This window comes from Hippocampus bargibanti, linkage group LG04 (assembly GCF_051943395.1).
Source record: "Hippocampus bargibanti isolate YZ-2025 linkage group LG04, ASM5194339v1, whole genome shotgun sequence".
Lineage (NCBI taxonomy): Eukaryota > Metazoa > Chordata > Actinopteri > Syngnathiformes > Syngnathidae > Hippocampus > Hippocampus bargibanti.
The window spans coordinates 12,653,169-12,680,516 of record NC_142737.1 but is presented as its reverse complement, the minus strand read 5'-3'; the positions used below and the strand labels follow the sequence as shown (position 1 = coordinate 12,680,516).

Genomic DNA, 27,348 nt, shown 5'->3' with positions numbered 1-27,348 from the left:
AGTAGGAGTTATGTGCTCCCTCTTACGAGTACCAGTCAGGAGGCGAGCAGCAGCATTCTGGACCAGCTGGAGACGCTTCATGGCGGACTCCAAAGTAAAGCGCATTACAGTAATTGAGCCAATAATCTGCAATGTTTTAGGAATAATTGTATACATTAAGTGTCATAAGTGTTGAGGTTGTGACATATTAAAAACAAATTCAATTAAAACTACTCCCTTTCCAAGATGGCTGACAGACAAATATAGTGACTTTTTGATCATATATTTTTGAACATTGCTGGAAATGATCACATTGTAAGGCCAACTAGTTTATAAAGTATGATCTGCAAATAGGCATCATCGAGGCATCATTTTCTGTTACCTGATTTCTGATTCTTTTGTCATTAATCAATTTGTATTTATGAAGATTGCTTTTTTTCTCAGACAAACTCCAAAACTGTTTGTATATTTTTAACTCAATGACCAGCCTTTGGGCCCACGCGCTCAGGTCTAAGGAAACTGTTGGTACTGCTGGCGTCAATGAGGTCCAAACAGATGTCTTTGAATGTTTTATTATCACACAGAAATAGTATTTAAACAAAGTGTTATGAAAAGTGGAAAGGTCCATTAGTGATAAATAGTAGTCTATGAGTAGATGAAGAAAATGGAAGTGTGACTATACAGTCCATGTTCAGATGCCACTACAGCCTGCTAAGTCTTCTTCTCCTCCTCCTCCTGCGCATCCGGGGTCTCCTCCTGCGTCTGTACCTCCTGATCCTCCTTCTCCTCCTCAGCCTGCGGACCCTCCTGACTCTCCTTCTCCTTCTCCTCCTTCTTCTTGGGTACCTTCTCCTATATCTCCTCCTCCTGTACCTCCTTCTCCTCCTCCGGACAGACCTCCTCCTGCGGGATCTCCTCCTTCTCCTCAGGGATCTCCTCCTCCTGGACCTCCTTCTCCTTCTCCTCACGGACCTCCTCCTAAAGGATCTCCTTCTCCTTCTCCTCCTTCTCCTCACAGACCTTGTCCTCCTTCTTCTTCTCCTCCTCCTTCTCCTCCTGCGGCGGGGTGTGCCCCTCCTGCGCCTTCTCCTGGAGCGTCGTCTCCTCCGATATCTTCTGCTTCTCGTCCTACGCCTTCTCCGACGCCTCCTTCTCCTTCTTCGCCGCCTCAGCAATCGAACGCCTCTGCGCCTGCGAGGGCCGTAGGGGTTGATCCTGAGGCGTCTTCCCCTGGTGCGGACTATGTACTTCCTGGTCACCAGTCTGCGGACCGTCAGTCGGAGTCGGGCTCTGTTCCGGACCACATCGTAGCCGTTGGCCTTCAGGACTCTCCTGAGGCCGGCGATGGTGATGCCGGATGGGCCGCTGTAGGAGATGGCATTCAGGATGAGGTTGGACACTGCGCCCCCCCTCTTCCTGGATCGCCTTTGCGGGGACATTGCCTTTGGGCCGGAGCCGTATTGAACGATATTCTGAGGATCCTCCAGATGGTCTTGTCTCAAGTAGAGTGGCTAAAAGTGCCAATTGTGCCTCAGGAGAAACTTGGCCCGATATTTATCGGTTTTGGGCTCTTAGTAATGTGCGCGATTTAGAGAAATGAGAGACTTTCAGACAAAGTGGTGATGCGGGATCATAGGCCACGATGTCGTCGCGCGTGTCGTCATCCAGACTCAGACGCTCCTTATTACAAACGGCAGCCCTGGTAATAAGACACCAATAACTGTGGAAAATCAAGTTATATCTTTTATTTAGAGGAGTCAGAGTGCAAAGACTCTTCCGTACAGCCAACCACGGATTGTTGTAAAGACTTTATTGTGGAAGAATTTCACATGATTGGTGAGGTGCTTCATTTTTTTTAAATTGGATCACGGTTGTGAAGTCTTGGTTAGCTTGTCCATTGGCTGTTGAACATTCAAGTATGTACTGCTTATCATAAATGTATTTTAGTTGGACAATGTAAATCTGCACGAACACAGGACCTTTATGACAATAGGTGGCTTTGCATCACCACCATCAATTTACAGTTTGGAACTCGAGGGGCGAACATCAAACCAATGTTTTGTTTCTGATAAGCAACACTTGTTGCTTGGTGAAATTGTGGAGGCGCTGATGGGGGTTGTTTGTGTTTGGTGATGTATTCATGCATGACATACTCAGGTTTGCATGGTAATGTTAGTGGTAATTCAAGGGCTTTGTGACGATGTCCACATTCCATGTTGGTGAATATAATTCATTCTGTATGGCTAACAAAAAGAATAGCTATTGATTTTTTTACACATTGGAGAGTGGCCACATTAATGTCACGGGTAGGTCAAGTATATCATTTCCTTCAAAACGTTATGTATGTCCCCACTAATCTAAACACTGCATTTGTGGGATTTGAATGAACCCATAAAATCCACTTGTTTTTATCCATCTCAATGGGAGGCCATTTTGCGATGCACCCACTGTCGAATAAAACCCAGCAACACAAAATTACTGCTGGCAAGAGTTTGACTAATCTAATAGTAAACAGTTATGTGTCATATACGGTCATTTTATTCATCTCAATGTGTGGCCATTTTTCCATGCACCCACTGTCGATTAAAAATGATGTCACATGTAGTTCAGTGCCCAGGTCATGCCCACCGTGGTACTAGTTTTTGCTTGCTAAGTATGACATTCAGGAATTGATTATTTGATTTTGTTCTGCTTTGTTTGCAGTGTTGTTTGTTTACTTTACTTTATTTGTTTGCACATTTGCATGCCATATTCTAGTATTGTGAAAAATATATGTTGGTCAATAAAAAAATGACCACCATGTCTCAAACCCTGTATACAGCTGAGCCACGATTGGCTATTGGGGTGAAAAACTTTAACACGAAAATAAAAACCAGCAACACAAAATTACTGCTGGGAAAAGTTAGACTATTCTAATAGTAAACAGTTATGTGTCATCTACAGTCACTTAAACAAGATTTTTTTTTTTTTTTGCTTTATCCACAGCTATGGTTTGAATTTGATGTGAAAAGATTTCAAGAAAAAAAAGATCTTAATGAGACATGCAATAAATAATATAAACGGGGATATTTTATGTTAAAATGATATTCTTTAGGATGTTTAACAAAATCGAGATTTTAATATTGGACAATATCACACGTTTTTACAATATCATGCAGTCCTAATTCACATTCGCATTTATGTATGGGATTTGAAGTAACGTGGTGGCTTTCATGAGTCAAGGGAATGAACCCTTATGTCTTCAGTGTTTTAAGTCTGACTCAAACAAATAAAACAAACAATCTGTTCCCTGTCATAAAAAACAGGAACGTACAACTCAACCGTCTCACTTCTACTTCCGCACCATGTGACCACGCGGCGTTACGACTGACGTCACATTGCCTGGAACCCTCGTGACCAAAGAAGAAAGCAGACCGACGCCAGGACCTGCTGCGTAGCTGGCTGACTTCATTTCAGTCTCCTGACCATCGCCTGAACACTATGGACTGCGGCATCATTACTTCCAAGACGGTTCTCCTTTTCCTCAGTCTGGTCTTCTGGGTAAGAGGAATTCTTGGCAATCTTTAGTGGGATCAACTGGCGTCGACTGCGTTCTCGATCATAGAACGTACAGTAGTTCATCAAAATCACAGAACTGTTTAACCTCAATATGTTAGTTGAATGTTAATTTGATTCTTATCGATTGTCAGAGTTTACGGAAGTATGTAAAATTCAAAATGTCTTCGTTTTCGTTGTTGGTATTGGTCAACAATTTAATTGTGACGTTTTCGTGACTTTGACGTTTGTATTTATGTTTAGTTCAAGTGTCGTTGAAGTAGGTGGCTACCTTCAAAACACCCCCCCCCCCCCCCGCTTGCTTCTACTTGCAATGCCCTGTTTTTTTTTGTTTGTTTGTTTCCGAAAACACTCGATTCTATTTGATCTGATAAGTGCAACAAAATGTCAATTGAACCTTGTCTGTGGTGACGCAGAGGAAACGATCGCGGTGTTATCTCTGTAATGTAATCACGCTCCTTGTTTCCATCCATCTGCTTTCGCAGGATACTTTGGGTCATTGTTTACTTGCGTTTTGAAGTACTATACTGGTGAGTTTTGAAGTATTTGGCTGGGTATGAGCGGATACCATTGCTGAAGAATTCATTGTTCTGGTTTTATTATCAGTGGTATCAATCACTGAACAGGTGGTATGCTTTGGACCCTGAGCAGTTTCTTCCCTTCTTCATAAATATCTTTCCCTCATTCTTGTAAAGTTGGTGTTTGCCTCATCTCTTTAAAAGATAGTGTACAGGTTCTTTTTGGTGTTTCTTGGTAAACTCTATAAATTGTGGCTCAACAAATTTACACAATATCCATGTGTTTCCTCTGTTGAAGTCTTCTCTTAATTGTGGACTTGGACACAGGTACACCTTACTTCTGGAGTGTTTTTTTTTTCAAACTATATGGGGGTTTTCAAGGAAATGAGATTCCATTGTCCAACCACGCTTGCTTTTCATGTCCTTTTTGGTGTTGCTGAGTTCAGTAATTCCTATTCTAATTTTATGAATGGGACGACTGTCATCTCTCTGATGGGAGTCAGTTTGATTTTTCAACCTGGCTTATGTTTGTCAACGTCATGGTGGGTTTGAGAGGACAGTAATTTCATCTGTGCTGTATATGTCATGCATATTAGCATATTTGACAATAAAGCTGACTTTGGCTTTACCACGTTATACGGTGCTACAGTAGAGTCTGGGGTTATGCACTACTTCATCTACAGGTAGAAATGGAGTCCTGGCTGCTGACAGTAGTTGCGAGACCTGTTGTGGCTCAATATGACTTCACATATAAGGCGCACCTGCGTATATGGCGCAGGGTCATCTTTTGAAGAAAATTAAGTTTTTTGGGTGCGCCTTATACACCGGAAAACACGGTTTACATAAACTAATATTCTTAGCTATCAAGGCCATATAAATTTTCAACATGCATCTTGTCAGCTTTAATTGAACCAAAGTGGATTTTATTTTATGGAATATAATACATGATAAAGTCAAAGTCAGCTTTATTGTCAAATATGCTAATATGCATGACATACAGCACAGATGACATTACTGTCCTCTCGGACCCAGTGTGCAAGGCACTTACAATGACCTTGACAAACACAATAAACACGAAAACGCCAAGTTGCCGGGAGAGAGAGGAGCCGCTGCGTGTTCACTCGCCCCCATCTTGGGAAAAAACATCTCTTTATGTTTTCCCATCCAATTATGAAAACCGGGATTGGATCTGAACTTAAATGGTGGTTCAAATGTGCTCGCATAACTCATAAATTGCACAACATACCCATGACTCAGTGCTCCACAGTAAGTAACATTTTGCTACACACATCACCTTTCCGCCAATGCCACATCAGATTCTTTTGGATTTGGTCACATTCCACAGAGCTCAGAGCACGTCCCTCTTGAACACAAACCCACCAAAAAAGCCTCTTTACTGCCTCATTTCACGGGCGGACTTTCTTGGGGAGATTACAAGCCAAGCCTGTGTCGCGTGGAGGGGGAGCGAGGGAGCCCATCGCCATCCCGTGACTGTAGTGATTAAAACACATGAGTCATGTGGCCTACCTTAAAAACTCTTGGAACAAAACAAAATGATGTTATCATGTCTTTCTCCCACGCCCTTTTACCGAGAGGCCAGTAAAAGGTGAAAATTGAATCAAGGTATGCTGATAATGATTTAGTAGGTCACAGATAAACATGCGGATCAAACCTCTAAAGATGGAGGACACTGATTTGCTGTGGCGACCCCTTGAAGGGATAAGCCGAAAGGAAAAGATGTACAACGTCATTCTCATGGGTCACCAGATAGTCTGAACACAATCACAATGTCACACAGTCATATTCCGCAAATATCATGTTTGCATACCAATCCACCCCCCTACTCCAACAAAAAAAGAGTCACGATGACATGCGCTGAGAGGGTTCATTTCCTGACAAACTCACATGAGGCCAAAGGAGATGATATTAAGAACAAACTTCTTTGTGATCAGCTGATTGTCATCATTGTGTTGCGGAGCAATTGATGGACATGCTTGGCATCCTCTATGTAACTATTAGGACAGTTCACCTGTGTCTAGTTACCTTTGCTTAGAAGCATGTCATTGAGAGAGAATTATTCTGTTAATAGAGCAAGTAACTGAGCCCCCAAATGTTTATAGCTATAATTATTGAAAGTTTAAATTTTGAATACATCCTGGATTTTCCTGGATTTCACATTATACTTGGATAAATCTATTTTGTAACCTGTAATCTCATCTCATCTCATTTTCCGTACCACTTATTCCTCATTAGGGTCGCGGGGGTTGCTGGAGCCTATCTCAGCTGTCTTAGGGCACGAGGCGGGGGACACCCTGAATTGGTTGCCAGCCAATCGCAGGGGACAACAGTCACTCTCACACTCACACCTAGGGACAATTTGGAGTGGTCAATCTGCCATGCATGTTTTTGGAGTGTGGGAGGAAACCGGAGGACCCGGAGAAAACCCACGCGGGTCCGTGGAGAACATGCGGCCTCTGCACTGTGAAGCCGGTGTGCTAACCACTCGACTACCGGGCCGCCCTAACCTGTAATCATGCCAAAGAAATCATATAAAATGCATATAACTGGGTATCTATTATAATATATATTTTATAATATTTTGATGGCCTGGAAGAAAAATTAAAAAATAATTACAAATACCTTGCCATGACTTAACTCATTCACTGCCATTCCCGAATTCGGGAATTGAAAAGCATGATATGGAACGCCATTCCATCAAGCTCCGGTCAGACCTCTGGCAATGTTTTCCCTCCCACAAGGGGGCAGCATTTACCTTTTGTACAGTTGCCCCCACTTCCATTACAGATAACTGTAGAGCCAAATAAGTTTTGCATAAACTTTTTGTTTCTGATGAAAGAAGAGAGTACATTTTCTTACTTTGCATTGAATGTTTATGTACTGTAGTCCTAAAACGCAATATTCTGTGGGTCCTGGAATTTAAGTGAAAATGACAAAAACCCTGGCACTGGGATGGACATTTTTGCACATCGTCTGGCAGTGAATGAGTTATAATATATGAATGGATTTGCTGTAATGACTGTTTCCTTAATCCGGGATGGGGGGGGGCTTTACACATTAATTTGTATTTAAGTCCAATCTTCTTCTTTTCCTTTTGGCTTTTCCCTTTAAGGGTTCACCACAGCGAATCAGTGTCCTGCATCTCCAGAGGTTTGATTCGCATGTTTGTTTTGGCCAAGGTTTGATGTCGGATGCCCTTCCTGACACAACCCTCTATTTATCCGGGCTTGGGACCGGTACAAGAAGACACTGGCTTGTGTCCCCGTGTGGCTACAGAACAAGCAACTCCATGACCTTAATAAAGATGAACATGCTCAGAAAAAGTTTCAGCACCTAAAAAATGGAAACACTCAGTTAATCATCATCATAAATAACAAACATAAGGCCCTAAATCCAATCTGCCTGTACTTAAATTACTTTGTGCCATTGCAGAAAATCCTACTCTAAAAATGTATCGAGGTTCCAAATTATTTTTTAAAATGGAAGCATTTTACCATCCTGCTATGTACGGGGTATTGGTTTGCATTGGATTAGCCTTTATAAATCTTGCAGTGGAGAAATTTACATTTCACAGCAGCAAAGTTATTAAAGGAAGATAAAAGGAATGAAAGAAGTAGAAGAAGAAAAACAAAAGTACCGGAGCTGCTGGAACAGCAGCCTCTCGTGGTGCCATCTTGAAGTAAAAAGAACAACAACAAAAACTAAATAACAAATAATATGACAACACAAAGACAGAGTCATTCATTTTTAAGAACTTTCTGTACCCTCTTTGTGACATGAAGCAGTTCTAGAGTGTGTCTTGTTGCCTCCCTTGGTTAAAATCAACCAGCAAGTAGAGTCTAAATATTTCATCTGAGTAAAACTGGCAGAGGGAGTTTCGAATGTCTCAAATTAGTCCAAAATGTAAATAAATCCATCATAAATGCATCTCTGTGCTTTCCAGGCTGCAGGTGCCGGTTTAGCGTACGTTGGCGCCCAGGTGTTGAGCAGCTATGGCACCTTTGAGAACTTCATCCAGAACAAGTACGCGCTCCTTCCGGCGGTGGTTATCATCGGCATCAGTGTGGTCATGTTCATCTTTGGCCTGCTGGGTTGCTGTGCCACCATGCGAGAGTCCAAAGTGGGCCTGAGCTTTGTGAGTGCCCGACCCTGAAACGATATTGATGATGCCGCACTATAATTCTCATCTAAAGTGTCTTTTTCATTTTGTCTAGTTCTTTCTGATCATCATGGTGATGTTCGCAGCCGAGGTGGCCGTTTTGGTGCTGAGCTTCATCTACCAGGGCAAAGTGAGTCATCTTTAACAATTGCAATCCCAATCATACATAATTCTCCCCCAAAAAATGAATCAATTAGCCATCCTGATCTGGATGGCAGCATGAGTAGAAAATGTGCTTTCATACAATGCAAATCTGATCAAACATGGAGCAAGAGCATTTTACTTTCCTTGTTATCATGTTGTATTTAAAATAAAGATGAATAAAATGCAGTTCGTATGCAGACGTCAAACAAAGTAGGGGAGTCGATGAAAAGGTTTCCTCAGCCATCATCTGTACTTCTTTGAAGGTGTCGGACGTTTCGCACTCCTGTACGACAGAGCTTACAGATGTAAAGTAGGGGAAGGTTTTTACGTCATGCCCTGTACCTTATTTCATTAAGAAAGTTCCTATAAGTCAAGTAAAAAGACAAAAAAATGGTCATGACAAATAAACTACAAATAATGAATAACTAATGCTCATCTGATTAAATGCTGTTTCTATGCTCACAGATTTGTGTCGTAAACCACAAGTCGTAAATGCTTTCTTGTGTGAGTCATCGACAAGTTTACAAGTGACATACAATGTAAAGATCATAGCAATCCGCAGAATAGGATGTTTGATTGCGGTCAGCTTTGGACAGGAGAAATAATGCTGCTAGGAAATCTAAAACATTTATAATAAGAATGTTTAGCTCATTCACTGCCAGACATGTGCAAAAATGTGTCCACTGCAGTGCCAGGGTTTTTGTCATTTCCACTCCAATTCCAGGACCCACAGAATATTCAGTTTTAGGACTACATAAACATTCAATACAGCGTTAGAAACCTTAGACTCTTGTTTCATCAGGAAAAAAAGTGTTAATTCCTAAATTATATGGGTCTGGAGTTATATGATCTTGAAATGAGGGTGACTGTCCAAAATACAATGCAATACATACACATTGACTTATATAGCGCTTTAACAACAGCTGAAGCTGTAACAAAGCGCTTAACATGGACAGCTATCATGTACAGGAAATAAAGCAGTCACAACGATAGGAGAAAGCCCCAGTCGCTAACATGTAAAAGGGAAAAGAAAAACATTGCCAAAGGCCATGGCCAGTGCTTTATCGGCGCTCAAGCATGAAAAAACAAAACCTGAACAAATTCTGGAATGGCGCTCTACGTCATATTTTCAATTCCCGAATAAATTTTTGAACGGCAGTGATTGAGTTAAATGGATGCATTTAAGCATTCTGACTCTTTCCTTTTTTTTACCACGGTGACATCTGGTGACTGCGCCATTTGCACGTACAGTCCCACAAAATCTGTTTTCATGTGTGTGCAGACAAATGGAAATTTGGAGAAGTCCATGAGCGACGTGTTTGCAAAGTATGACGGCGAAGACCCTGAGACCAAAACTGTGGATTACCTGCAAACCCAGGTTGGTACTGGATTATTTACACTTCCGTTTGGCAGAGCCTTTCCATTTTCCACATCTTGTTTTAGTTGACTTGTGTCTAAGGGGGTCATGTGTATTTATGATTATTTATTTCTTTGTGTTTAAATAATGTGTATTCTTTGTGTAGTTGCAGTGCTGCGGCGTGAGGAACTACACGAGCTGGTTCAACACGACCTGGTACCAGAGCCACAACACCACAGTGCCCGTGTCCTGCTGTAAAAATGACAGCGCCCCGTGCACTGGGCGGTTGGACCAGTTAGACCTGCTCAATTTAGAGGTAAACGAAGATTACTAGACAGTACTGACTGATTTTGTCAAACGTGGAGATGAAGCACGGGGGGCTTGTGTGCTTTCAGGGTTGCGAAGCCAAACTGGAGCACCTGCTGCAAGACGTGCTGAAGTACGCCATGCTGGTCATTCTGGGCTTCGCCGTCATTAAGGTAACCAAAATGCAACATTATGAATGACATGGAATGTAAAATACAGTACAATTGGATTTAGTTTCCAGGGTGAAGTGGCCCAATTTGGAGTCTTGAATCCATTGTAAATAATGTTTTATTTTTTTTAATTACACTACCATTTAGAAATATATTCGGGAATTGATAATATGACCTAGACCGCCATTTCCGAATTTGTTCAAGTTTTGGTTTTTCATGCTTGGGTGCTGATAAAGCCCTGGCCAGAAATCTAGCAATGTAAGGGGGCCGCATTTCCCCTTTTTTCTATGTTAGCGCTTTATTCCAGCTTCAGCTGTTGTTCAAGCGCTATATAAGCCAATGTATGTACAACGATACCTCGGTTTACGAACCCCTTGCCATATGAACTTTTTGGTTTACGAACGTTATTTATGAAAATTGTACCTTGACATACAAACTTTTTTCGGGATACACACGGAGCTGCCTCAATGAGTGATGTGTCGTTTGCGAACGAGCCTGTTCTTCTAACAACAAAATGGCAGCCGACTGCTTTTGTCCTCTATTCCCCGCCCCCAGTCTTCGGTTAAAGGCACGTGATTGGTCAAGAACGCAGCTGTGAGGGGAGATGGTTTAAACATTAAAGAGACAGGCAGACGACAGTGAGAGAGTTTTAACTTTGATTGTTCAAAGGCTGTGTCGACTGCAAGGTTCAAATATCCCATCTATCAGGCTGCATATAGGCATATCCAATCCAATCCAATAAGCAACTCGCACAAGGCATCTATACATTTGATGCAAAAAGCTATCAACCCAGCTAAACAGAACCACATCATTCCATCAAGACATCAACGACCATCACAAAGGTAAATAAAACAACTTTATTTTATAGTACAGTTTATTTATTTAATTATAATACCATAGCACCTTTATTATACATAAAATAAGGTATGTTTGTGTAGTTTTAAGGCTTGGAAAATTAGAAAATAGAAATTTATATTTTATGGGGACCTGGGAACGGATTATTCTCATTTTAATGGTTTCCTATGGGAAATTAATTTTTGGGATACACATTTTTCGCCTTACACACTCTGTCTGGGAACCAATTAAGTTCGTAAGCCAAGGTATCACTGTAATTGCATTGTATTTTGGACAGCCGCTCTCATTTCAAGCTCATATAACTCCAGACCCATATAATTTAGGAATTAACTTTTTTTCTGTTGAAAGAAGAGAGTAAGGTTTTTTTACACTGAATTGAATGTTTATGCAATCCTAAAACTCAATATTGTGTGGATCCTGGAATTCGAGTGACAATGACAAAAACCCTGGCACTGGAGTGGACATATTTGTGCTCTTCTGGCAGTGAATGAGTTAATATTAAAATGGACAGCGTAACTAATCCACATGTCCTGTTACTAACTACATGTATGAATAATGCAATGTATTAATAAGCTATTGAATTGTCATTGGATGTTTTTGAATTTGTATATTCTTCTTTGTCACACATCACTATTTGATTAGGTCAATTCAAAATCGCATTGAAAATGCCATATCCAATCGGTTCTTTTATGCTGCGCTCGATTTGGCAGAAATCCCAGAGATTTCTTTTTTTTTCGCATTTGGAGGAGGTTTGAATACAATGTGTAATAATTGATTTCATGCATTTTTTCCAATTCTTACTGCCATGACACATCCCAATTGTGCCACTTGCAAGCTCATGTTTTTAGGTTTAGCACAAGTACAATAACATGGAAACAATTTTCTAAAAAGCTGTCCTGACCACTTTGTTTTTTTTTTTCTGTATGTCTGCAGTTCTTTGGGATGCTGAGCGTGTGCGTGATCGCCTGTAAAAGCAACAGGCGGAGGAGCGGGTACCAACCTCTTTACGCCTGACCAAAAAAAACAAAAAATTAAACACCTTGTTTCTGTTAAATGTTACTGTTTTGCAATGTCATAAAATGACTCTATGGTTCAGAAGCAAGAATTTTCATAATATCCTTTTATAGCATTCCCGTGAGTTTTCTTCCTCCTTTTTCATTTATACCACCTTTTTGAACTCACTCTTTTTTTTTTTTTAATACCGGTAGCTACAAATAGAATGAAAATTGTTTTCCCATCTGTTAGATAGTTAGTTGACCAAATTCTCTGAAATCCACCGCACTTAATTTAATACCTTATGCTGGACTTCCAATACTGTATTTATGGCCGACTTGATTCAACAAATCCATATAAGCTTTGTCTAAATGAGGATATTATTTTTAGGTGACTTCTATGTAATAGTTAAAGATCCACATGTTGATATTGAATTTCTAAGATAATAAAGTGAGGAATTCTCAAATTTGGATATTCACTCCTAATTCATTATGGGAGGTTGGGGTATTATGTTTGTGTTCTTATATAACAGTAAATTGTGGAATTTAATTTTGAGAATTGCATGGTGGGTGAAATTAAATAATTTCCATTATTGCATTCTGCTGATTAAGATTACAAATATCAAGATGGTCAAACATTAATGTATTTAAGTAACAAAAAGATACAATTCAAGTCAATTGTTTTGTGGTCACTTTAAATTTCTCCCAAAACGGTCTGCAGTGACCAAAACATCCCTGCAAGTGGTGCAATTGTTTAAACAATAACTGAAATGTGTCTTTAAAAAAAGGCAAATGCGTGATGATAGTGATTTAATAAGAAATCGACAGCACTAAATTGTGACAAAAGTAATTTGCTGCGTTTGTATTTGTGTTTCCTGGAGTAATGTCAGCCCAGGACAGGGTCTTGACTCCGTGTGGAAGATAATTTTCACAGTGGAAATGATGGTTTTTGAACTGCATCCGTAAAAGTCAAGATGACCGAGCAAGTCAGGAAAGCTGTTATACCCACTTGTGTCACCCACCCGTTCTTGGTTAGCTTGTTCAACTGAGCCATGTTTGATGACCAATCATAACAGATGTTTTTTACCAACCCTCCCTGCTTTTTGGGGATTATGTTGCAGCCATAAAATTCAAAGTTGGTGATTTGCTAAAAAGAATGTATATTAGGTTTATTAAACATCTTGTCGTGCTTTAAATCAAATATAGGTTGAGCATGATTTGTAAATTATTGTATTCAGTTTTATTTAGGTTCAACTTCATCGGAATTGGCTGTTCACAAGGATCACTCCAACTTTGGATTTGAACCACTGCACTCTATTAAATACAATCCTACAGACAAGAACAAAAAAAGTGATTGTGATTTTTTTTCCCACAAACTTCCTTAATATCTTCTTTTCCTTGCGGCTTTTCCCTTCAAGGGGTCGCCACAGCAAATCAGTGTCCTCCATCTTTCGAGGTTTGATCCGCATGTTTGTTTTGGCCAAGCTTTTACGTCGCAAACTTCCTTAATATGCCATTGTATCATTACTGTTAAAGGACAACCGACACCTCCGGACAAGTTGTGTCCATAATTTGTAAAATCACTTTAAATGACTTCTACTGAGCGTATTTTACAAAGATTCCACGGCAAATAGCTATTTTACATTTTAAGACTCGTGCTGAATATTCAGGAAGTCTTGTTTTCGAGTTGATGACGACGCCTCTGACCGAGAAAGCGACACAATGCATTTTGGGTACTTTGTGTTGATTGCGAAATTAGAAGGAGAAAACCTAAATAACGCGATGGTGAATCGTTTGTGTTGCACTAAGACTACTCTTTGATTCTAGTTGACACAAATTCCCAGCAGACAAATCAGCCCATTTCCAACTGAGCTTGGGTGCCATCTTGTGATTTTCATTGGCGGCCTGACGGCTCAAATTGATACGTAAGTACAGTAAAGTCTCGTTATATCGATGTTCAAGGGAGTCCGAAAAAATATCGATATAACCGGGACTATCGATATATCCGACCCTGTTTGCATGTAATTTTCTCCGTGCGTGCATAGAAATAGTATCGATATAACCGGGACTATCGATATATCCGATATCGATATAACGAGACTTTACTGTACTTCTTTAATCGATTGCAAACATTTATGCTTTCCTCTTCAGACCTATTTGAATCATTCATAACTGGATGAGGATCAAGAAAGCATCTCCGAATCTGAAGCCATTGTTTTGATTCTAGAGCAAGGCAAATACGTCCTGGCGTGATGTTCACGAACAAGGGGGCGGCACCTTCTGAAACTCGCAATTTCAGGGTCATTTTGAAGTAGTTTTGGGACACTAACTCATTTTTATTGGTGTTTTGCATTTGACTGAAAATATCAGCCTGCGTGTTTTGGGTATTATAGATGCTATAAAACGTTTTTCTGATGTCAGGAAAAAAAATGGTGTCGGTTGACCTTTAAATAAAACCCATAAAAAACTTGAGGTGTCAACTACATTTGGTTGACTGAACTGTATTTTTAGAGCAAAATACTTCACACAACAAACAATACATGCACAACAAGACAGTAGAAAACACCAAAAACTCAAACTAAAAATTAAAAAGTAATGTTTTGTCAATAGCCGAAGTAGTTTTAAGACGAATATTTAAGACGAGTAGCGAGGGGTCTTGTCAAACTTGGCGGGGAGGGGGGTGGGGCAAATATATATTGTGAACCAGTGAAGAGACAACAAATACGACACTCTTAAAAATAACATTAACAATTCCTTTAAACAATATAGGTCTGTATTTCTATATGTGTGTGTACTGTATTTAGATTTTATCCATTATCTTCACCGCTTGTCCCCATGAGGTTCGCTGGTCCTCGTCATTTTCTTCGATGTATTTTCTGCGCACATACCAATTCCACAATAACCACCTTTTTTCCACCACAGTTCTATCTGCCTGATTTGGTGAGTCTTTACACCGTGTATTTTTTTCTATTTGAGATATTTTATGTGCTAGTGTGTGTGTGCGTGTGCGTGTGCGTGTGCGTGAGTGTGCGTGTGCGTGTGTGCGTGTGTGCGTGTGTGTGTGTGCGTGTGTGCGTGTGCGTGTGCGTGCGTGCGTGCGTGCGTGTGTGTGTGTGTGTGTGTGTGTGTGTGTGTGTGTGTGTGTGTGTGTGTGTGTGTGTGTGTGTGTGTGTGTGTGTGTGTGTGTGCGTGTACTCGAACCTCAGGAGGGCCCTGGGTTTAAATGAGGTCGTCGTGCCAACAGGCTCGCTGCTGTGACCGGCACTCCCAGACTATTGGAATTGTATTAAAAATGACATTAAAGACTGCACTTCATCAGCTGCAGTATCTGTATGCGTGAAAAGCAACCCTCTAGCGTGGGTTTCTTTCTTGATATAGATCCCTCCTATCTCCTTTGTTCTCTCTCCATTCTCCGCGGTCCTCTGGCCGGCCACACAGAGGGGCTCTCGTCTTTGGAGCAGTCTGCTGCCTTATCTCATCCGCGGATCTCCACTCTGCTGCGACCGATACGGTGCCCGTTGCCTGCCCTCCCTTCTCCCCTGGTATCACCTTATAACAAAGTGGCATCGAGTTCAAGAGATGCGTTTACTTAATTCACTTGTTTTCTTCTCTGACTAGGGCTCGCATCTGTCTTGATTATCTCGTTCGTCGGATCTTTTGTCTGCAGACGGCGGGCGGGCTGTATGATCCATCGGTGAGTGCGATTCTGTTGTTTTCCTTTTTTTGCCATCTAAGCCTTTGTAATGATATCAAGCGTGATGAGCACTTGTTGTTTAATGAAAGGATTAAGTAACCGGTTTGAGTACTATTGGTGCACTTCACTCACCTTATTCACGCAGCGTTTAGTTGATGTAATTTCAAAGGGGCAGTACACTGCACGCACGCACGGAGCCGGTGCACGAAGACAAACGCACACACAAGGAAAAGATGCGGAGAAGCTTTAAGGCTGGCACCTGAAAAATACAATGGAATGGAGTACACATTTCCCACGTTGAATCTTGAACAGTGTCATTCTCAAAACTATTAAATGCTCAGGCATAAATTTAGGTAGAAGTCTTTTAACATATTTGGTTGTCACACAAGTGTCTAAAAGAAGATAAATACTCTCCTGTGCTTGACTGTCTGCAAGTGAGTCAAGCCCAAAGTTAAAACAAACATGTTGAAGCAGCGTGTAGCTGTTGTGCTGCAGACAAATAGTTCCAAATAGAACTGAAATGGTTTTCAATCCTGGTTACAAACTGATTTTTGACACTTCAATCTTCCATCAACCATTGTACATCCTGAAATGGTTGCCAGCCAATCGGAGGGCACACAGAGACAAACAACCATTTACAGTGACAATAGCACGTATTGACAACATGGAGTGATTAACAACCTAACATATGTTTTTGGGATGTAGGAGAAAACCGACGTACCCAGAGTAAATCCAGCGTCCCATGCTTGCATAGCTTGTGCCCAAAATGGAACGAATCAATTCGATACATTTCATCATTAAACTACTGTTCTGTAAGAATAATGACATAAATACAATCAAATCTTGCGTTGATACCACATTCCAATGCAAAATCCAAAAATATAAATACCGGTACATTTTTCAAAATGTTTTTTTTTAATGCATATTAACTCATTCACTGCCATTCACAAATTTATTCGGGAATTGAACATATGAAGTAAAGTGCCATTAGCAAAATTTGTTCGGGATTTGTTTTTTTCATACTTGGGTGGCAATAAAGCGCTGGCCATGGCCTCTGGCAAGGTTTTTTTTCTTTTCCACAAGGGGCAGCATTTCTCCTTTTTCCCATGTTAGCGCTTTGTTCCAGCTTCAGCTGTTGTTAAAGCGCTATATAAGTCAATGTGTATGTATTGCATTGTATTTTGGACAGTCACCCTCATTTCAAGATCATATAACTCCAGACCCATATAATTTAGGAATTAACACTTTTTTCCTGATGAAACAAGAGTCTAAGGTTTCTAACGCTGTATTGAATGTTTATGTAGTCCTAAAACTGAATATTCTGTGGGTCCTGGAATTGGAGTGGAAATGACAAAAACCCTGGCACTGCAGTGGATACATTTTTGCACATCAACTGGCAGTGAATGAATTAATACTGGGAGGTAATAAACGAGCTCAGCAAAAGCAGTATGTATCGCAGTATGGACAGCCACCCTCATTTCAAGGTCATATAACTCCAAATCCATATAATTTAGGAATTAACTTTTTTCTGATGAAAGAAGAGAGTCAAAAGTTTTTTTTTACACTGAATTGAATGTTTATGCAGTCCTAAAACTCAATTATCTGTGGGTCCTGCAATTCAAGTGACAATGACAAAAACCCTAGCACTGGAGTGGAAACATTTTTTGCACGTCTGGCATTTAATGAGTTAAGTCTGATAACATTTGCTTGTACAGTGATACCTTGGCTTACGAACTTAATTGGTTCCCAAACAAAGTGTGTCAGACGAAAAGTGTGTATCCCAAAAATTAATTTCCCATAGGAAACTATTAAAAGAAGAATAATCCGTTCCCAGGTCCCCATAAAACATAATTTTGTACTTTCTAATTTTCTAAGCCTTAAAACTACACAAGATATACCTTATTTTATGTATAAGAAATATGCTATGGTATTATAATTAAATAAATAAACAGTACTGTATCATCAAATCGTTTTATTTACCTTTGTGATGGTCGTTGATGGCTTGATGGAATAGAGTGGCTGGTTTCATCAGCATTAAACACTTGATGAGGAACGTAACCTTCTTCTTTTCACCATCTTGAGGAATGATCCCATGTAGGTGCTTTCTCTGTGATAATGGTATCTAGTTCTTCATCAATTGTGATCTGTTTAGCTGGGTTGATAACTTTTTGCATCAAGTGTACAGATGGCTTGTGCGGGTTGTTTGTGGAGCCTGATTGATGGGATATTTTAACCTTGCAGTCTACACTCTGCCTTTGAAGTTTCAACTCTCTCACTGTCGTCTTCCTGTCTCTTTAATGTTTAAACCACCCCTCCTCACTGCTGCGTTCTTGACCGATCACGTGACTTTAACCGAAGCCTGGGGGTGGGGAATAGAGGACAAAAACAGCCGGCTGCCATTTTGTTGTTAGAAGAAGGGCTCGTTCGCGAACGACACATCATTCAATGAGGCAGCTCCGTGTACGAAAAAAGTTTGTATGCCAAGGTAAAATGTTCATAAATGTAACGCTCGTAAGCCAAGGGGTTCGTAACCCAAGGTATTACTGTAGTTGTAAATGTGCGTGCCAAGGAGGCGAGTGTCTTCACATACACGCTAACCACAAATGACTGCATTGTACATTGGAAATAATGGTCACCATACTGTCATGAGCACACTGGACAAGATGTGTGTGACACTTCAGATTTACCCCTCCAACCTGTCTTGTATTATTAATATACATTTTGAAGTGAAAAAAATAACAAACAAACAAACCTTTTTTGAAGTAATTGGGTAGACATATTTTCTTTGTTGCATAAGCTCCAGAAGTCTCATACGCCCGCGCCTGCGCAAAGCAACATCTCCAGTGGTGATGCATTATTTATAAAGTTAGTCTGAAGCTGCGCCTCCCACTGAGCACCAGTATATGCAGCCTCTCCCTCTCAATCTCTCTCTATTTCTCTCTCTCTCGCTCCCTTCTCGCTCAGTCTACCTTAACACACATACTTTGCAGATTCTCAGATGAGCTCAAACAAGTCATTTCGTGGTTGTTTCTTCTCTCAACCTTTTATACAGAGAGCCGAGAGTAAAGTGAGTAAAGGGGACTATGGTAATTTGTATAGACGGATTGTTTGGTGCATGAGAGGGCTCACGTTGGTCTTTGTAGTTTGCAGTCAAATAAAACTGTGCCGCATAAGAATGAGAAATTATTCCTTGTAATTTGATTACTTTGTGTTTGTATATGACAAAACAAGGGAAGCCAAGTGTCAGTGTGATGCAGTGCAGTTGTACACCATTGCAAACTGTTATCTGAACCATTTTACCCCCCAAGGCGGCATGGTAGTTGACTGTTGAGTACATCTCCTTCTAAGTGCAGAGGCTGAGGGTTCGAATCCGGCCTCCATTCTTCCTTTGTGATGTTTGCATGTTCTCCCCGTGCCTGTCAGTTTTTTTTTTCCGAGCAACTCTGGTTTGCGCCTACATCCGAAAAAACATGGTGGGTTACTGTGAACTGCTGTCAAAAGACAGGCTGGATAGACTTCATGTTTTTATTTTTGTTTTTTATTTTACTGTTGATGACTTATTTAAAAACAATCTTGTTTTATTTTCGTCTGTGTAAGCTCTCAGTTGTACAGGAGTGTTCCATTGATGAAAAGGTTTCTTCAGCTGTCATTTGTACTTCTTTGAAGGTGTCGGGCATTTCGCTCCTCATCTGAAAAGCTACCAGCACTAATTTAGTTCGCTGACGAAGCTTTTCGGATGAGGAGCGAAACGTCCGACTCCTTCAAGGAATTACAGATGACGGCTGAAGAAAACGTGTTTTCTTTTTACGTTAGACTCTATTGAATTTTACTTTTAACTCATTCACTCTGTGAGCACTCTGGCAATGGTTTTTTTCCCTTCCATGCATTTGCCACCCTCATTTCAAGCTCAGATAACTCCCAACCCATATGACTTAGGAATTAACATTTTTCTCTGATGAAAAGCGAGAGTCTAAAGTTTCTGACGCTGCATTGAATGTTTATGTAGTCCTAAAACTTAATATTCTGTGGGTCCTGGAATTTGAGTGGAAATGACAAAAAAACCCTGGCACTTGGGTGGATACATTTTTGCACGTCTGGCAATGAATGAGTTAATATTGTTTAGTTCCGTTCTTTGTTTTTGACTTTTTCAAATGTTGTTTTTTTGTGCGATTTAACCTGCTTTTGATAACATTACTTGATTGCAAATGGCACACCACAGTTTTCATTTAGCACACCGCTACAAACCACAACCTAAATATGTAAGCTATTTTCTAAATCAGTCCTTCTCTGGCAGCATCAATCAAAACTGACCATTGCTCCCCTTAAAGGACAACCGACGTCCCTGGACAAGTTGTGTCCATAATTTGTAAAATGTCTTCAAATGACTTCTACTGAGCGTATTTTACAAAGATTCCACCGCATATAGCTATATTTTACGTTTTAAGACTCGCGCTGAATATTCAGGAAGTCTTGTTTTTGAGTTGATAACGATGCCTGACGTGACATCACTAAAGGACCGTAGCAGTCCTTCCATCACGTCAATGCATTTTGCTGTGCTTGTTTGGTCTGAAAACATCATGTTGCACCAAAAAGAGCCAGAAGAGGGCGACCAAGCTCCATATAAGGAATTTATCAGCCTGTGGAAACAGGCTGATTAATTCCTCACAGGAGCTCGGTCGCCATTTTCTGCCTCTTTTTTGGTGATCCATTTCCCTCCAATGTTGCCTCAAAATGGCACGGAATAAATTATTTAATCGATTGCAAACGTGTATGCTTTCCTCTTCCGAACTATTTGAATCATATTCATAACTGGATGTGTAACAAGAAAGCATATTCTCCGCATCTGAACTCTCTGAAGCCATTGTTTTGATTCTCCAGCATTGCAAGACGTCTTGGCGTGACGTCACGAACTGGGGGCGGGACTTTCTGAAAATGCCCAATTCGCAGCTCAATTTTTTTGCAGATTTTGGAGACTTTAAGTCATTTTTATTGGTGTTTTGCATTTGAATAAAAATATCATACTGCATCTTTTGGGTATTTTAGATGCTATAAAACGTTTTTCTGATGTCAGTTAGGAAACAAGAAAAGTGACGTCAGTTGTCCTTTGAAAGACCAAAATGTTTAGTTATTTTTTAACGGCTCTCACAGTACCTCCAATAAACGTGACAGTTACTCTGCTGAATCCTCTGAAGACTGGTTCTGTGTGACTTTCACATATCTTCTCTCTTTTCCTTCCTCCCTCCTGCAGCCCTGGTAACAGATGCGCTGGCCGACTAATGTTCATCGTGGGGTGCTAAAATTCCGCCCACCCCTCGCTCCAGTTTAGAGTATTGGCATCAGGTAGCTAAAACACTCATGGGAGAGCATCACTGATTAGCTTATGGTGCTAACTTGCGACAGATTTGTGTGAATGAACCACTGATGGCATTGTGGAAGATGAGGCAGAAAATCGTATTATATTTAATTGTCTATAATGCAGCTGTTTTTACCTGAGTTGAATTGATGAGTGTTGTAATAAGTCACATACGGGCAAGCCATAATTGTCGAGTCTTCACTTTTTAGTTTCAAGCAAATCCTGAGTCACCGTGGCGAAATCAAGCAAATTAAGTGCCCACAAACAAAAGGAAATCATATCTTTGGTTCAAAGAGGTGAAGACAATCTTGCTCAATCACATCATAATGTATGTTTGCATATTAGCCACTTTTTCAAATTAAATTTTTCGATTTGTTTTCCAATCACTTCTTTTGAATGGTTGCAGAATGTTGTTTTTTTTTTCTTTCTTGACTTTTGAATTCAACGTCTAACCAACATGAAGCAAAGTTAAAGTATGACCAGTGTTAAACTGAGACGTCAATTCACTTTCACTCAAACTCTGAGTAGCAAATCTTGCATGTTGCCTTTTTATTTTTAGCGATTTTATCAAATTCAATTTTACCGTAGTCATCGTCAACACGAAAATGGCACACTATCTTAAAACTGCTGATTTATAATCATAAACTTTCAAGACTTGTGAAGTCATGGAGTTCAAGTTTTGACTTTGTTCATGAATAGCAAGTCAGGTTTTAATTTTTAGCCAAGCGAGTCCTAAAAGGGGTCACTTACACTCCTCACAAAATGTGAGAAATTTCAGATGAAATTTGAAGCTGATCCTAAATTTCACTTTACTACTTTCGAGGTGAACCCAATTTGATGTTCTCTGAACGCTTAAAGGCACCTGTCCAAATGTCAAACGTTGTATTTTATCACAATAAAAACAACACCTTTCCAATCAGGGCGAGTCATCAATCATGGCCAGACAAGACATCTCACACTTCCTCCACGGCTTCGACCTGGACGCTCACTTTGTTGACATCAGGCCCCTCGGCGCGGGTGGTACCGGACTGGTTCTATCAGCCATGGATCAGCGCACCGGACGCCGCGTGGCCATAAAGAAGTTGGCCATGCGTGACGCCGTCACGGTGAAGCACGCGCTAAGGGAGGTGAAGATCACCCGCCGGCTTCATCACGAAAATGTGGTCCGGGTACATGAGGTCCTGGCACCCCACGGACGACCGCCTGTCAGGGACCCAGCCCAGCTTGGCGCCCTATACATCATCCAGGAGTGCATGGAGACTAATTTGGCTCAGCTGCTGGAGCAAGGACCGCTGTCGACAGGTATGGATAAAGCAAACGCATCGCTTACCAAATTTTGACAGTGAAAACGACAAAATCTTCCCATCCTGCACGACATTGAACTTCTTGGATGTGAAAATGGCTTTAAATCAAAATCTCTACAGCTCACGCCACACTGCTGTTCTATCAGCTGCTACGGGGCCTCAAGTTCATTCACTCATCCAACGTGCTGCACAGAGACCTGAAACCTGCCAATATTTTCATCAACACTGACCAACTGCTGCTCAAAATCGGAGACTTCGGCCTAGCCCGAATAGTTGACCCCCACTATTCTCATAAGGTCAGCTTTACCAGTCAAAGACAATTTCTGTCCTTTGTTTATGTTGCAAAGCACCCCCAAAAAAATCCCAGTTAAAAAATTATATTGTTGAATAATTCTTAAAATTTCATAAAGACGCTTATATTCGAATACTAATCTCACTAAATAAATTATGCAACAAGAGGGTTGTAAATCAAAACTAATGTGAAAAGTTTTTGGGGATAATACGTGCTAGCTGTGCTAACCGTCTAAATTAGCAATACAAGAATAAGTAAAATATTTACCATAGATGTACACGCCTGTATATTTGATATTATTGTCATTATTTTCTTTTTCATACTATGACTAACACAATCCATCATTTTTTTAATACAACATAATTTTGACTTTCCATCCTAAATTTATAGATGATGCTAGTGCTAATGTACTAGAGCAAGGGTGTCAAAGTCATTTTTTGCCGCGGGCCACATTGTCGTTATGGTTTCCTCTCAGGGTGCCATTATGAATTTGGGGAAGCCATTAGATTGTTTCATCCCCTCCACAAATTAAATCTAGAGCGCAGTACAAACTGATAAACAACTACTTTTCAAATTTGAAGTCAAAAGTAATCACTGTTATTGTGGTTTACATGCGGCCATTTTAAAATTTTGGTTCGGACTTTAGCAAACATCATGGAACTTGATTTGGCTGATTTGCTTTCATGGGCCGAATAAATTAATGTGGTGGGCCAGATTTGGCCCCCGGGCCTTGACTTTGACACCTGTGTACTAGAGGGTCATCCTGTACAGGTCAATGACACAATAATTGTGAGATTATTCTCACTATTGGAAGCAAGTGTAGCACGAACAGCTGTTATTGTGCCTTGCGGTCGACAAGAATAATTAAACATTGGTTGAGCTCTGTATGTGTGTGTGAGAGATGAAAGATGATCTCTGTCAGTCACGATCTCGGGGCAGCGGATTAGCCGGATGCCACACAAGGGGGGTTGTTTACATAAAGAGTCATAGAGGACAAAGGAGAAGGGGTGAAAAATGAACACGAAGGCCGAGACAATATCGCCAAAATGTTGACATGACACTTTCAAAGACTTTGGTGTATGGCTATCATGTTAGTTTTGCCCCAGAAATTAATTATTCAAGAGGAAGGAGAAAAATAGGTGAAGAAAGAGTGTGTTTGAAGAGCAGTTGGCACTGACTTTATGAGGCACCCTGAGCTGTCTCTTGCTGTCAAAGATGATTTAGAGTGACATGGTCAGCTATGGGTTGATATAATCAATTGAATTCAATTTTGAGAGAGATAAAGAGAGATGGACGGGGTCAGTGAAAATCGGTTACTGCACAAAGTGAATTAAATTACAACCACGATAATATAATACATGTTCATGAATACCTCATCAAGGCTAAACATTCTTAACTTTGTAAAAAAAAACACTCATTTCTCTTCTACTGAACCTCTATGGAGCTGTCCCTAACGTTGTGACCTTGTCTTTTGTTTTTTTTTAGTTAAAAATAAACTTGTGGGAAAAGCCCTCACCGAGGCGTCTTTGTTGTTCAAGCAAAAATAACCAGTGCACCAGATTTAAATGCATGAAACGTATCAAATAGCTAAATATGCTTAACAACATACTTTAAACAGTAGCTGCAATATATTTTGTTGGAAAGCCTCACTTATTGTTTTTCCACAGGGCTATCTGTCCGAGGGTCTGGTCACCAAGTGGTATTGTTCTCCTCGTCTGCTGCTGTCCCCTAACAACTACACAAAGGCCATCGATATGTGGGCTGCGGGCTGTATCCTGGCTGAGATGCTCACTGGGCGCATGCTCTTTGCAGGTAACATCTAAATTACATGCTGTGGAATAGCTAGCCACCTAGCTAGCTATGCATTAGCTATCTACTAGCTGGCTAGCTAGCTTTCTATCTATGCCGGGTTGAGTGAACGCTAGCGCGTGTGGCTGCCGCTGCTCACCCACAGAAAAAAATATCCTGACCTTGAGAGTTTTGAAAGGCGCTTATAAATGAAATGTATGATTATTATGATTATTATTAATACAAATGAGAGACCAAAAAGACAACCTTTTAGGGTAATTTAAATCCAATTTATTTCCTGTAAATAAACGATAGACCGAGGGTAAAATCATTTTTGAGGAAAATATATGAATGTATATACTATGTACAATCTAGATTTCATTTGAATAAACTTGTAAGGAAAAAAATTAACATTCTGAGTATTGAAATGGAGGAGGAATCTGGAGTGGCCCCGCAAGCAAAGGAGAGAACATGAACACCCCACATAACCAATTCTAAATATTCGAAGTAGAATTTTAAAAAGCCATTTCCCTACTATGATGAATGGTACTGTAATTCAACATGGCATTACACAAAAGTCGCATCTGTTGAGCGATTGTCTGTCCTCAACAGAAGAGGGTCGATAGTCTCTCATGCAGTCTCCATGATTGTGTGAGCAGAATGCCAATGATTCCACACTAAGTCTGCATGTTGCTCCTCCTCTCGCAGTTTATTTGACCTTTACCGCCCTGCAACACAACAAAGGGTAGGAAGCACATAAGGCAGGAGGTGCTGAACTGTTCCAGTCACACGTCCGTCTTTTATTTGCACCTAACACCGCAAATCCGTAAAGCAGATGAGCAATCACTTTTTATTGCTGTGCTGTTTTCATATTTACCGCAGGCTGACTGTGGTATTTATTAAAGAAAAACAGTACCTGGTGGCTAAATTTGCTTTGAAAATACATTTTTTTCAACCACGTTGCACCTTGTTGAGTCTACTGACTAAAAAGCTAAATCACAAGTTGTGGGAAGACTGCAATAGATTATTCTCAGAAAAAAAATATTAATTATTAGTGTCCGAACCCATTTCCACTCTGAGTGGGCCTCCCGGAGGTAAACAACACACAACAACTGTCATTACTTGCATTTGAATCATTTGAAATGTATATCAAAGTCAAAGTCAAAGTCAGCTTTATTGTCAAATATGCTAATATGCATGACATACAGCACAGATGAAATTACTGTCCTCTCGGACCCAGCATGAAAGGCACTTATAATTACTTTAACAAACATAAACATGAAAATTCAAATTTGCCGGGAGAGGGGAGCCGCTGCGTGTTCACGCGCCGCCACCTTCGGAAAAAAAAATGAAAAAATAACAAATATGACAACACAAAGACACAGAGTCATTCATTCTTCAGGACTTGCTGTACCCTCTTTGTGATGACATGAAGCAGTTCTAGTTGAAAGAGGAGAGGATCAAAGCATCCATGTCAGCAGTGGATCAGGGACGTCATGGTGGAATTTGTACGTCTACTACAAGCTAAATGTTGAAAGCAAACATGAAGCTGTAGCATCCATTGACGAAAAGACATTGTCTCATCTCCTGTACCACATAAATCCGCTTCAATTCCAAGCCGCGACAGTTCCACATACGCATCGGCGCTCTGCGCTGACGCTGCTTTCTTCTTATCGCGGGCTCCTCAAGCCATGCATCCATCCAACCGCAGACTGTCCAACAGCACTGACCTTTCCACTGAACAAAGCGGGGCTGTGAAGATGCTGCCCATTACAGGCACAAAAAAGCACAATGGCCCCAGAGCTGTCCAGCGATGGCAGTCAAATGGCTCCGACATTCCTCCCATTCAAAAACAGTACTGGCATATTCATGCTGCCGAAAAGGCGCAACCGCTCAGCACAGTCTCCTCCTTGATGAATGTCGTGGCCAAAAATGCTGAAAAACAATCTGTATCCGTTCCACGTGACGCACAACAACATAAAGTGACAAAAGAAAACACAATAACAAGACTAAAACAACAAAAAAAGCAAGGCTCGTGAGAGCACTTGCTGATGGCTGCCTACTCAGGCGCCATCTTGAAGAAAAAAAATATGCAGGAGTCATCCACTACTCACAGAAGCCAATCACCAATTTAAAACTGTTCGCTTGTCTCACAACATGTATTTGGCATTATTATTATATTTCACGGTAAGATCAGAGCATTATCATCAAATGGTGAGTATAATTTTTGCTTTTTTTAAATGTTGCTGTGCCAATGACCATTTTGTGTTTGGGAGCCTTTTACTGAGTGCGTTGCTTGTTCTGTAGCCACAAAGGGACATAAGTCTTCTTGTGCCGGTCCCAAGCCCGGATAAATACAGAGGGTTGTGTCAGGAAGGGCATCCGACGTAAAAGCTTGCCAAAACAAACATGCAGATCAAACCTCTCAAGATGGAGGACACTGATTTGCTGTGGCGACCCCTGTAGGGAAAAGCCAAAAGGAAAAGATTACGAGAACAAAAATAAAGCGTTGATATTATGACTTAAAAGTTTGCAGTGGTACAATAATGGTGTTATAATAATACATTTTATTTCTAAGCGCCTTTCAAAACTCTCAAGGACAATTTACAGTCACGGGATATGCGATGAGTAAACATTGGAATGTTGTATGAAGTCCTAAATATGTGGAAGAAAATGCTGTAAAATATTTTGCCAAAATTAAGTAAATCACTAAACAGGTAACATCCAATTTACGACCGGCGCAAGTTACGACCACCTGTACTTACGACCACCACCGCAAGACTTTTTTGTAATTCTACGGCTGCCACCGCTACAGCCAGCAACGCGACAGAGACAGAGGTCCGTGCAGGGTGATTTATTAAGCT

At 40.6% G+C, this 27,348-nt stretch overlaps 3 protein-coding genes and 1 long non-coding RNA gene across 5 annotated transcripts in view; 2 read left to right on the top strand and 2 right to left on the bottom strand.

Moving 5' to 3' along the window:
* Positions 1-680: 680 nt before the first annotated feature.
* LOC148899084 (uncharacterized) lies at positions 681-1,418 on the bottom strand. Its single transcript, XM_088995519.1, has one exon. The coding sequence runs from the start codon at positions 1,416-1,418 to the stop codon at positions 681-683; it is 738 nt and encodes a 245-aa protein (XP_088851645.1).
* Positions 1,419-3,366: 1,948 nt separating this feature from the next.
* tspan36 (tetraspanin 36) lies at positions 3,367-12,520 on the top strand. Its single transcript, XM_088994109.1, has 7 exons — positions 3,367-3,519; positions 8,014-8,205; positions 8,285-8,359; positions 9,656-9,751; positions 9,897-10,046; positions 10,126-10,209; positions 11,995-12,520. Exons 1-7 carry the CDS (start codon positions 3,460-3,462, stop codon positions 12,073-12,075), a joined length of 738 nt encoding a protein of 245 aa, XP_088850235.1. The 5' UTR covers positions 3,367-3,459; the 3' UTR covers positions 12,076-12,520.
* A 2,737-nt stretch (positions 12,521-15,257) lies between these two features.
* mapk4 (mitogen-activated protein kinase 4) overlaps positions 15,258-27,348 on the top strand; it is a 19,357-nt gene continuing 7,266 nt past the window's right edge. Inside the window, exons 1-6 of one of the 2 annotated variants that reach the window (XM_088994105.1) lie at positions 15,258-15,595; positions 15,672-15,747; positions 20,996-21,087; positions 22,021-22,402; positions 22,525-22,700; positions 24,364-24,508. In XM_088994105.1, coding sequence (XP_088850231.1) covers positions 22,036-22,402; positions 22,525-22,700; positions 24,364-24,508 — 688 coding nt within the window. In that variant the 5' untranslated portion in view covers positions 15,258-15,595; positions 15,672-15,747; positions 20,996-21,087; positions 22,021-22,035. Of the gene's footprint in view, positions 15,596-15,671; positions 15,748-18,701; positions 18,815-20,995; positions 21,088-22,020; positions 22,403-22,524; positions 22,701-24,363; positions 24,509-27,348 lie in introns of those variants that run through there. The other variant, XM_088994106.1, reaches the window with a different exon arrangement.
* Positions 15,879-18,566, bottom strand: LOC148899082 (uncharacterized). Its single transcript, XR_016114685.1, has 3 exons — positions 18,500-18,566; positions 16,469-16,557; positions 15,879-16,006 (listed from the first exon to the last, which is right to left on the bottom strand). It is a non-coding gene; the product is annotated as an uncharacterized LOC148899082 (long non-coding RNA).